The sequence below is a fragment of the Nannospalax galili genome, unplaced genomic scaffold (assembly GCF_000622305.1).
Source record: "Nannospalax galili isolate Female #2095 unplaced genomic scaffold, S.galili_v1.0 scaffold833, whole genome shotgun sequence".
In the NCBI taxonomy this organism is placed as follows: domain Eukaryota; kingdom Metazoa; phylum Chordata; class Mammalia; order Rodentia; family Spalacidae; genus Nannospalax; species Nannospalax galili.
This window is the reverse complement of record NW_008333374.1, coordinates 187,866-198,906: the sequence shown is the minus strand read 5'-3', so window position 1 is coordinate 198,906 and position 11,041 is coordinate 187,866. Positions and strand designations below refer to the sequence as shown.

Genomic DNA, 11,041 nt, shown 5'->3' with positions numbered 1-11,041 from the left:
CCCCCCCCCCCCCACCGCAGGACCCCGGCGACCGCGGCTGCTCGCTCTCTGCCCTCCCCAAGTCGACCGGAGACCGAGAGAGGGAGACTGCAGAATGCATCACTCCAAACCTTGATGTGTTTCCTCTACCCCATTCCTTCTACTATTAAAAAAAAGAAAAAAAAAATTAAGAGGAGGGGAAAAAAAAGCCCGCACTTTATTCTTTTCAAATATCCACCACTCATTCCTAGCCAAGGTTTTCTTTTCTAGATGAAGAGGACTGGGAGGCTGGGCCACTGGAAGGAGATGCTGAATAGAAAGAAAAGAGAGGCACTTGACAGCCCAGCCCTGTGAATGCAGAGACTGTTTCCCTGCTAGCTAGAGACAGGGAGAGTGTGTGTGCTAGGGCTGGGAGGGTGGCTCCCCCTTCCTTTTTATTCTGCCTTCCCCCTCCCCCTTCAAATCTGCACGTCCAGCCAAGAGTTGCCTGTTGATTTCCTTTCGCCTGCGAAGAGAAGCAAACTGGAATTAAACTGCATGGAGAGAGAGAAGTCTTCGCTCGCGGGAAGAGGATAGGATGGTAGTGGCAGCTTCTGGCTTGGCGTAGAGACACCAGAGGGTGTTCTATGAACAGAGGTGGAGATATATCTCTATATTTTCCCCTCCCAATAGACTCTCAGCGCAAATGCTCATCAGACTGTGGCTTCCTTGATTTGGGGGTAGAGCCTTCTCCGAGGAAGAGAGGGAGGAGCCTGATAGGGGGAGGAAACTACAAATCGGGACACTAGTTTTTTGCGCTGCATTTCCTCCCCTGAGAGAGAGAGAGAGAGAGAGAGAGAGAGAAAGAGAGAGAGAGGCAGACAGCCACAGGACAGAATGGCTAACAACAGCATGGAGGGGTACCCCACAGAAATGTAGCTGCCTGGGTCCAGTAGGGTGGGGTAGGTGGGAGCCTGGGGTGGGGCAGAGGGCATGGGAGGGACAGGCATTCTCTTGCCGCTGTTGCTGCTGCTGCTGGCCTGGGCTGGAGCAGGAGTGGTCTGGAGGCCCCCAAAGGGAAAGTGTCCCCTACGCTGTTCCTGTTCCAAGGACAGTGCCCTGTGTGAGGGCTCCCCGGAGCTGCCTGAGAGCTTCTCTGCCACACTCCTGTCACTGTAAGTGCTAGGCCCTGTGTGGGCCTGAAAGGGAGGGAGGAAGATCTAGGACTCCAGAGGTTGGAGTGGGGTACTGGGGTCTCTTATCAGGATCTGGGTCAGTAAAGGGTTTTGGGATGCCTGACAAGGGGTTTGTGAGTTCCAAAGGGCAGGGGGAATATTGAGAACACTGGAAGTGGGTTATCTAGAGACTGGAATAAGGGCTGCCCAGACCCTTGACAATATGCAGAGGGCACAGAGGGAAGACACCCCCAGGCTCAGCCTGGCAAGCCAGGTCTCCAGGGTAGCAGAGGGCTCTGGTTTGAGACCAGAGAATTAAGAGTGGTTTTCTGATCACCCATCTTTGCCCATGTCCCCAGCTCCCTTGTCAGGATGGGGGTCCCTCAGCTGAAGGCCGGCAGCTTCCTGAAGATACCGTCACTACACCTGCTGTGAGTGGGGCCTGGCCAGACCCATAACCCACTCGAGGGAGCAGGTGTTTCTGCATGCGTATGGGGAGGAGGCGTGCACATGTAGGCATGGGGGTTTTTCAGACCCATGAGGACATGTGCATGTGGTGTGTATCTTTGAAAGTATTCATACCTGTGTATATATACCCACACTCACATGTGTGCCTATGGGCTGAGTGGAAGATCCAAAGTTACAATGTCAGATATGAGTCTGCAACTCTGAAAATCTGCCTTGTTCTCTTGACAGCCTCTTCACGTCCAACACCTTCTCTGTGATTGAAGACGATGCCTTCCTCGGACTGTCCTACTTGCAGTATCTGTGAGTATGGCCAGAGGTTGGGGAAAGGTGGGCCTGGAGGGGTGGACTAGCCTCTCATTAACTCCAAGAGGAAGAGGAAGAAAGGAGATGGCCCTAGGAAGCAGGTGTCTGGAGAGCAGGACCTGGTGGATGAGGCCGGCTATGTGGGTGGCATGAAGGTTACTGGTCAGATGTGAATCTCACCTCTCTGTACAACAAAATTCACAAAGGAAGCTGGGCCTGGGGGTCCAGGCCTATAATCCCAGCTACTCAGGAGGTTGAGACAGGAAGATTGCAAATTCAAGGCCAGCTTGGCTTATAGAGTGAACTCAAGGCTAGTCTGAACAGTTTAGTGAGACCCTGTCTCAAAATAAAAAGTTTAAACAATGAAAGGGTTGGGGAGACGGGGGCTGTAGCTCACGAGTAGAGCATTTGCCTAGCACATGTGAGACCCTGGGTTTCATTCCAAGTACTGAAAAACAATGAATCGGAAGAGCCAGACTCCCTCCTCCTGGATCATGGGACTCTAGGAAGAGAGTGTTCAGAGAAGCCAGAGACAGAAAATGTTTTATGTTACCAGGAAACAATTTGAATTTGGGTGGTAACCCTGTGACACTGTCAGTGGTAGAGCTGATGGGAGGGTTGGAGGGGATGGTAGTGGAGGTGATGACATGACAGTGCTGGTGTTGGTGGTGGTGATGGACACTGGTGTAGACCATAGCGGCAGTGGTAGAGTCCCTTGCTGCTGCTGCTGCCAGGGATGTGATAGCCATATTGCTGCCCATGGAGTGTGAGGGATGCTGACCAAAATGGCTGCCGGAATGGTGCCGACACTATCGGGGGTACCTGTGAGGTGAATGGGGCTGATGTTTGTGAAGATTATCGGTGTTGGAGGATGCTCATTATGGCACTGGTGCTGATGCTGGTCATGGCTGGGAACTGAATGGTAGTGAGGGTTTTTTGCTTTTGTTTGTTTTGTGTCCTTGGGGATAGAAACCCAGGTCTTGGGCATATTAGGCAAGCCAACAACTGCTGAGCCACACCCGTAGCTGACCACTGGTGGATTCTAGGCAAGAGCTCTATGCTGAGCCGTGCCCCCAGACCCTCACTGATGGATTCCAGTCAGGTGCTCTTCCTCTGAGCCACACCCCTAGCCTCTCACTGGTGGATTCTAGACAATCGCTCAACCTCTACTATGTCTCAGTCCCTGTGTTGAATTTAAAAACTACTTATTTATTTATTTTTATTTTATATACCAGTGTTTTGCCTGCATACTGGTGTGGTGCAATGCCCACAGAAGATGGAAGAGAGCATCAGATCCCCTGGAACTGGAATAAAGGATGGTGTGAGCCATCATGTGGGTGCTGGGAACTGAACCTGGGTCTCCTAGAAGAGCGGTCAGTGCTCTTAATAGCCAAGCCATTTCTCCAGTGGCCTGGTGTTGGATTTTTTTAAAAAATGCTTTTTAAATTATATTCATTTCTGGAGGGTGGTGGGTGTGTCACAGCATGCGTGTAGAGTTCAGAGGACAACTTTCAGGAGTAGATTCTCTCCTTCCATCAGGTGAGCTCTGGACATTGAAGTTGGGTTGGTGGCAAGCACCTTTACCCGCTGTGCCATGCCCCAGCCCTGTTTGTTGTTGGTTCTGAGTTTACTAATGTTGATGGAACTGGTGGTATTCATGAAAGTCATAGTGGTGCTGCTGTTAATGGTGGGAGTAGGTGGCAGCATTGGTATCAATGGCAGCAAGGTGCTGGGGTTAATGACAGTTTCTGGTACTGTGCTTGGTGACAATGAGACGCAGGGCACACCAGCACTCATGTTGGTCATACTGGTGATATTGGTGCCAGGGTGGTATCGATGATGATGGCAGCCATGTGCGTGGGAAGCCTAACAGTGACCACAGAGCCGAGTCCTTGGCTGTTGTGGGCGGGGCCTGGTGAAGAGAGGTCTCCTTGTTGTCATTCAAAGTAAGGGAGGAGAAGGCAGCCCTCCCAGTGGCTTCTGTGGGTGAGTTCCCCCCACACCGTGGACCCCCCTCACTCCGCCCTCTCTCCACAGCTTCATTGAGGACAATAAGATTGGCTCCATCTCCAAGAACGCTCTGAGAGGCCTCCGCTCCCTCGTGCACCTGTGCGTACCTCCACAACCCAGCCCTCCACCACAGACACTGTCCCCCAAGGCCATGGCGTAGCCTGGTCACTGCTGACTGTTCCTCTCTCCTTCCACCAGAAGCCTGGCCAACAACCACCTCGAGGCTCTCCCGAGATTCCTGTTCCGAGGCCTGGAGACTCTGACTCATGTGTGAGGCTCAGTCGCCCGGGAAGGGGGCGGGGTTGGGGTTTGGAGGGAAAGGGTTTGGGAATGCTTGTGAAGGAGGGAGATCTGGCCTCCTTTGATTGGTATGTACAAGTATGGTTATGATGCTTTTCATAAATTTTCCTATCACCTGTGGGTACCATCCAAGACCCTTATATGGGGGGTGTGGGTAGAACTCAGCCTCTAAACTATGGAAGCAGGGTCTCAGCTCCTTCCTGGCTTCTTACCCAGGGACCTCCGTGGGAACCCATTCCAGTGTGACTGCCGAGTGCTTTGGTTGCTTCAGTGGATGCCTACCGTGAATGCCAGTGTGGGCACGGGGGACTGTGCCGGCCCCTCTGCCCTTGCCCACATGCAGCTTGGTGACCTCGACCCCAAGAAGTTCAAATGCAGAGCCATAGGTGAGGGCTTTCCCCAAGCGGTGGGAGGGATGGAGGGGTCCCAGAAGATGACAGGAGATCAAGAGAAATGACCACAGGTCTGAGGAGCTGATCTCCCACCTGAGCCTCAGTTTACTTATCCGTAAAAAAATCTCTGCAAGGATTCAATGCTGTGTTCATGCCTGTGTAGTATTTCTTCTTGTCTGTTTTTTCCCCTTTTTTTTCCTTTCAGATAGGTCTCAATTCATAGACCTCATTTTGGCCTTGAACCGGTGATCCTCCTGCCTCTACCTTCTGAGTGCTAGGGTTGCAAACTTGAACCACCGCACCTAGTCTCTGCATGACATTTGATGCAGGGCCCGAGACAAGAGGGTTTTATTAATTAATTATTGTTTTGAGACAGTCTCATTATGTAGCTCAAGCTAGCCTTGAACTTGTGGCAATCCCCATCTCAGCCTCCCAAGTGCTGGCGTGTGCCACGCCACCATGTTCTGCTTTACAAGAAACTTTTCTAAGTGATCATTGCTATTGCCAACATGAAATTGTAACCAGTGGTATCTGGGGAGGGTGTTAGTGGTACCTGAACATTCTAGCTTCTGATGAATGGCCTGGTGGTCAGCTCCAATCCTAGGTGCCGGGTATTGTGCGAGGAGCTGCAGGTATGAGAGTCTGCTTTCTTTCTGCTTTTCCATGAGTATATTGGAGTGCAGGGTCATGCAGGAAGACAGTAGTGACACACAGCCCTGGGTCTTGCCCTCCCAGAGGCTACTAACAAGAGGAAGTCAGGCTACCCCTAACAACTCAGAATGATCCCTCCAGGATGGAGAGGCATAGGCAAAGGCTGGGTTCAGAGGTGGGAGGGATAGTCAGGGGATCAGGGACAGGGTGGGGAAATAATGCAGGTAGAGTCTGTGGGGGGAGAGAGGGAGAAGCAGGCCCAGCATTGGGCCAGGGCAGGGGAAGCCATGACAGCTGAGGAAACCCAGGGCCCCAGCCAGGGAAGCTAAGGAAGATTCAAACAGGAAGTTACATCATCCTTTTACCTTTGTTTGTTTGTTTTTGTTTTTCTGAGACAGGGTCTCACTATGTGGCCCAGCTGGCCAAGAATTTGCTAGGTAGACCAGGCTGGCCTCAAACACACAGAGATCTGCCTGCCTCTGCCTCTGCCTCCTGAGTGCCGGGATTAAATATATATGCACCACCACATCTGGCTCTTCTACTCTTTTTTTTGGTCTTTTTGAGACAGGGTCTCACGGTAGCCCCAGCTGTCCTGGAACTCACTATGTAGACCAGGTTGGCTTTGAACTCACAGAGATGCACCTGCCTCTGCCTCAACAAGTGCTGGGATTAAAGGCGTGCGCCACCATGCCCAGCTCGGCTCTTCTACGTTTTAATTTTCTCTCTCTCTCTCTCTCTCTGCATGTATGTATGTTTTCATTTGTAGGGGTGCACAAGTGCCATGGTACACATGTGAAGGTCAGACAACAACTTGTGGAGTTGGTTTTCTCCTTCTACCATGTGAATTCTGGGGATCAAACTCAGGTCATCAGGCTTGGTGGCAAGTACCTGTTGAGCCATCTCACTGGCCCAGGATGTAACATGATTTCAAGGACTTTTATTTTAAACATTTATTTTTATTTATGTGCATCTGTATGCCACATGTGTGTGGTGCCCACAGAAGTCTTCAGGACCCTAAATTGGAGTTGCAGGCACTTGTGAGCCTCATGAGTTCTGAAAACCAAACAGGTCCTCTGGGAGATCAGCATGTGCTCTTAACTGTTGAGCTGTCCCTTGAAGGACATTTTTAAAAGATCCTGCAGGGCATGGTAGTACATGTTTATAACCCTAGCACAAGGGAGGCAGAGACTGGGGAATTGTGAGTTTGAGGCCAGCTTGGGCCACATGGCAAGATCATTTCTCAAAAACAAAATAAAAAAAGATCCCCTTTGTGTGGGTGTCCCTGGTGGTTTGGTTTGTTTCAATCTTGCCACCTAGGAACACGGCCTGGTGTATAGGGTGACACATGAAAATCAGGGTCACAGCCTGTCACCGCCGCCCCCCAATAAGCTGAAAAGTTACCTGAAGGCTCAAAACAGTGCTTTTAACACAAACAGAGCAAGGTGAGCTGTCCGCATGGGTTGTTTTCATGGTTCAAGGCAGGTTGTGGCACCTCCCCATGCCCTATTGTAAGAAGGAGGGGAGTGAGCCAGGCCAAGGACAAGTTGTGTTCACACAAGCTAACGAAGTGAATGACATCACACTGCTTGTCCTTTGTGAACTTGATCGTGATGTGGTATCTGGGGAGGGTGTTAGTGGTGCCTGAACATTCTAGCTTCTGATGAATGGCCTGGTGGTCAGCTCCAATCCTGTTTCATGGAGGATGAAAATGGATTTTGTGTGTGTGTGTGTGTATGATACTGGGGATTGAACCCAGGACCTTCCACAAGCTAGGCAAATGCTCTATCCCTGAGCCATGTTCCCAGTCTCTCACTGATGGATTCTAGGCAGGTGCTCTACCACTGAGCCACACCCCAGCCCCTCACTGGGGGATTCTAGGCAGGTGCTCTACCACTGAGCCACACCCCCAGCCCCTCACTGGGGGATTCTAGTCAGGTGCTCTACCACTGAGCCATGCCCCCAGCCCCTCACTGGGGGATTCTAGGCAGGTGCTCTCCCACTGAACCACACCACCAGCACCTCACTGGTAGATTCTAGGCAAGTGCTATCACTGAGTCATGCCTCCAGCCCCCTTTTATTTTTCAAGTTGCCCAGGCCTGCCTCAACTCCTTCTGAATCTCAGGCAGGCCTTGATTGAATTCCTAGTCTTCCCGCTTTAGCCTCTTGAGTAGCTGGTTAACAGGCTTGTGCTCCAGGCCCAGCTGAAGAGAATGAACTTTACTGGCTGCCTGGGCCATACATCCTCAGGTTCCTCAGGGTAACTCACAGGAATGTTGTTGTAAAGTCAAATAACTATCTAAATGCATTCTTTGCTTTGTTTCTTGTTTTTGAGAAAGTGTCTCACCTTGTAACCCTGGCTGACCTGCCATAGGAGATCCTCCTGCCTCAGCCTGAGATAACAGGCCTGTGCCTAGTTCTGAGGGGACTGTTTGGTGATGCCACACAGCCTTGAAAATAAAGATGTTCCTGTTGCTGAAAAGTTAACTTATCTATAGATGAAAAGATTCTATTCTATGTCCCTATGTGGTAAACATCAGGAATATTCCTCATTGCAACCATATGCTAACTGAGGCTCAGCAGTAACCCAAGGCCTGCCTGACTGTCTTGCTGCCCCTAGAGCTGTCCTGGTTCCAGACTGTTGGGGAGCCGGCCCTGAGCGTGGAGCCCTTCTCCTACCAGGGGGAACCCCACGTGGTCCTGGCACAGCCCTTTGCTGGTCGCTGCTTGATCCTCACCTGGGACTATAGCCTGCAGCGCTTCCGGCCTGAGGAGGAGCTGTCAGGTGAGCTCCCCTCCTGTCCTGGACTCCTTCTATCTGTCCCCAGCCTGCCCACAGGGCCTGACTGTGTCCTGCTCCCCCACAGCGCCCTCCGTCGTGTCCTGCAAGCCTCTGGTACTGGGCCAGCGCCTCTTCATCCTGGCTGCCCGCCTGTGGGGAGGATCTCAGCTATGGGCTCGTCCCAGCCCAGACCTGCGTCTGGCCCCGATGCAGGTCGTGGCCCCTCGAAGGTTGCTGCGGCCCAATGATGCTGAGCTCCTGTGGCTGGAAGGACAGCCCTGCTTCGTTGTGGCCGATGCCTCCAAGGCAGGCACCACCACGCTGCTGTGCCGTGATGGGCTGGGTTTCTATCCACGCCAGAGCCTGCATGCCTGGCACCGTGACACGGACGCAGAGGCCCTGGAGTTGGATGGCCGCCCTCATCTGCTGCTGGCCTCCGCCTCCCAGAGGCCGGTGCTCTTCCACTGGTTTGGTGACCGCTTTGAGAGGCGCACAGACATCCCCGAGGCAGAGGACGTCTATGCCACGAAGCACTTCCAGGCTGGTGGAGATGTGTTCCTGTGTCTCACCCGATACATCGGGGACTCCATGGTGAGGCTAGGGGTGGGTAGCAGGGCATAGAAGCCAGTCCTGACCTTCACTGCTGGTTGCACAGACCCTCTTTGGTGAATTCCAGGCATGGACTGTACTGCTGAGCCTGGTCCCCAGCCCCTTGCTAGTAAATTCCAGGCATGTGCTCTATGGCTGAGCCATGCCCCCAGTTCCTCTCTGCTGGATTCTAGGCAAGAGCTTTACAGCTGAGCTATGTTCCCAACTCTGTGGGGTGTTTTGGGAAGGTGTGGCTTGAGACAGGGCCTCACTATGTAGCCCTAGCTCACCTAGAACTCAGAGATCTGCTTGCCTCTGCATCCCGAGAGTGCTGGTATTAAACATATGAGCCACCATGCCGGGCCCTAGTCCAGTTTTATGGGTCTTAATATGTAGCCTAGGCTGGCCTCAATCTCATGATCCTCCTGCCTCAGCCTGGTGGCATAACAGAAATGTGCCACTATGTCCTGCTCCAAGATTTGATCCTCCCCCCTAAACTTTGACTCTCAAACATTCCAGACCATTTAACTCCAACCACACCCTCCCCACCCAGATGCTCAAATCTGATACCCTCAATGGCTGAACTGCTGTTAGGCTCCACCCACATCCTTCAAGGCTCTATTTTTCAGGGTGCAGTGCTGTCAAGAAAGGACCCCACAAACTCAGCTATTCACAGGGTTTCTAATGAACAGAGGGGGTAGTTGGACCAGGCAGGAGACTGGAGAAGGTGGAAGCTGGCTCAAGGAGTGGTCAGAGGAGGTACAGGAAACACATAACTAGAGATAGTAAAATCAACAGACCATTGTGGAGAATTCTATGCAGTGTGTGACAGGATTAAAAACAACACTGTGCTCTGAGCAGTCAAACGATACCCAGACAGTTAAGAAAGCTGCTGGGTATGGTGTTCATATCACAGGCTTTTAATACCAGTACCAGGAGGCTGAGACAGAAGCATCCCGAGTTTGAGATCAGTCAGGGCTACATGAGTTCAGTGTCAGCCAACCATACCTAGCAAGTGTCAGCCAACCATACCTACAGAGCCTTGAGGAAGATAGGCAGACTTGGTGCCCCAGGACTGCAGGCCCTAACTAGTCCCCGCACCCTGCAGGTCATGCGCTGGGATGGCTCCATGTTCCGACTGCTACAGCAACTTCCATCTCGTGGTGCCCATGTCTTCCAGCCACTGCTCATCACCAGGGACCAGCTGGCTATCCTGGGCAGCGACTTTGCCTTCAGCCAGGTCTTCCGCCTTGAGCCTGACAAGGGGCTCCTGGAGCCGCTGCAGGAGCTAGGGCCCCCGGCCTTGGTAGCGCCCCGAGCCTTTGCGCACGTCACTGTAGCGGGGAGACGCTTCCTATTTGCAGCGTGCTTCAAGGGCCCCACGCAGATCTACCATCATCATGAGTTGGATCTCAGTGCCTGAGGCTGGGCGGGACCTTGGCTGTGGGAATGGTTGGGGGCAACATGGGATATCTGGGTGCCCTCATAGGCCTGGTCTCCTGGCCACTCTTGGGGTCATGGCCAGTCCCGTGAGATGCAGACCACCAGCCAAGTGCGTCAGCCTGGATCAGGGAAAACCACTTCTGTAAGGATCTGCACCCATTAGGGGCAAATGAGCCTGGAATGTCTGCTGCCTGTTAATCTGACGCCATATGTTGGCTGGGGACAGATGCTCGCAAAGACAACGGCTTGGGAGCTCAGCCTGGACATAACATGGATCTGGGACCCAGAAGTCAAGTGGAGAATCTGCAGAGCTCCACGAGGTCTGGAAGCCCCGCCCTCAACGTCCCCTTAGTCCTGCAGAGAGTGCGTTCCTTTCCCCTCGAACGCGACCCCACCAATGGAGGAGTAAGTGTCCCCATGACGTCACAGTTGCTAGGCAGTTTTTGCAGGACCTGAGCCCCTCTCTCTGCTACTTGTGCGCATGTCTACTTCCAAAGGCCGATTCCTGTCGGGCCCCGGCTCCTGTGCGTATGCAGGAAGATAGGGGAAAGTAAAGATAGAGGTGTTTCGGAAAGCCCCGGGTCCCGGATTCCCGTACTGTGACAGGGACCAGGACAGGATGGTATGAGTTCAATAAATGCTCTGCGCGCCCGCCCCGCTGTTCTGAGAGCTCTTTGGAGGAGGGGCTTGTGAATGGCATGGTGGGGGAGGGTGATGTCCCCGGAGCCCAGTGGCTCTATGGGGCGTGGCTTGTGATTGTGGGTGGTGGGGATCCTAGGATCCCTTGAGGGACAGAAGGGCACGATTTGGGGACAGATCACAAGTGTACTAAGAGTCTCGTTTTTGAAGCCATTGTCAGGGCACTATAGGAACTATTTTAGGGTGTTTTGAAGGGTTTTAGGTATTATATGGACTGGCACATGGTAACATTTTGGAGGCGGCCCTGTTGGGTACTGCGACCGGAGCCTCAAGAG

At 52.7% G+C, this 11,041-nt stretch overlaps 1 protein-coding gene across 4 annotated transcripts in view; it reads left to right on the top strand.

The window, feature by feature from the left end:
* The first annotated feature begins 810 nt into the window (after window positions 1-810).
* Window positions 811-11,041, top strand: part of Lgi4 (leucine rich repeat LGI family member 4) — a 37,629-nt gene continuing 27,398 nt past the window's right edge. For 3 of the 4 annotated variants that reach the window (XR_003848714.1, XR_003848713.1, XR_003848712.1), the window contains exons 1-9: window positions 811-1,133; window positions 1,493-1,564; window positions 1,830-1,901; window positions 3,942-4,013; window positions 4,113-4,184; window positions 4,431-4,600; window positions 7,875-8,039; window positions 8,122-8,627; window positions 9,733-10,689. Coding sequence is in view for 1 of the 4 variants with exons in the window: in XM_008827993.3 (XP_008826215.1) it covers window positions 952-1,133; window positions 1,493-1,564; window positions 1,830-1,901; window positions 3,942-4,013; window positions 4,113-4,184; window positions 4,431-4,600; window positions 7,875-8,039; window positions 8,122-8,627; window positions 9,733-10,047 (1,626 nt within the window). In the remaining 3 variants the exon portion in view is untranslated. Of the gene's footprint in view, window positions 1,134-1,492; window positions 1,565-1,829; window positions 1,902-3,941; window positions 4,014-4,112; window positions 4,185-4,430; window positions 4,601-7,874; window positions 8,040-8,121; window positions 8,628-9,732; window positions 10,720-11,041 lie in introns of those variants that run through there. The other variant, XM_008827993.3, reaches the window with a different exon arrangement.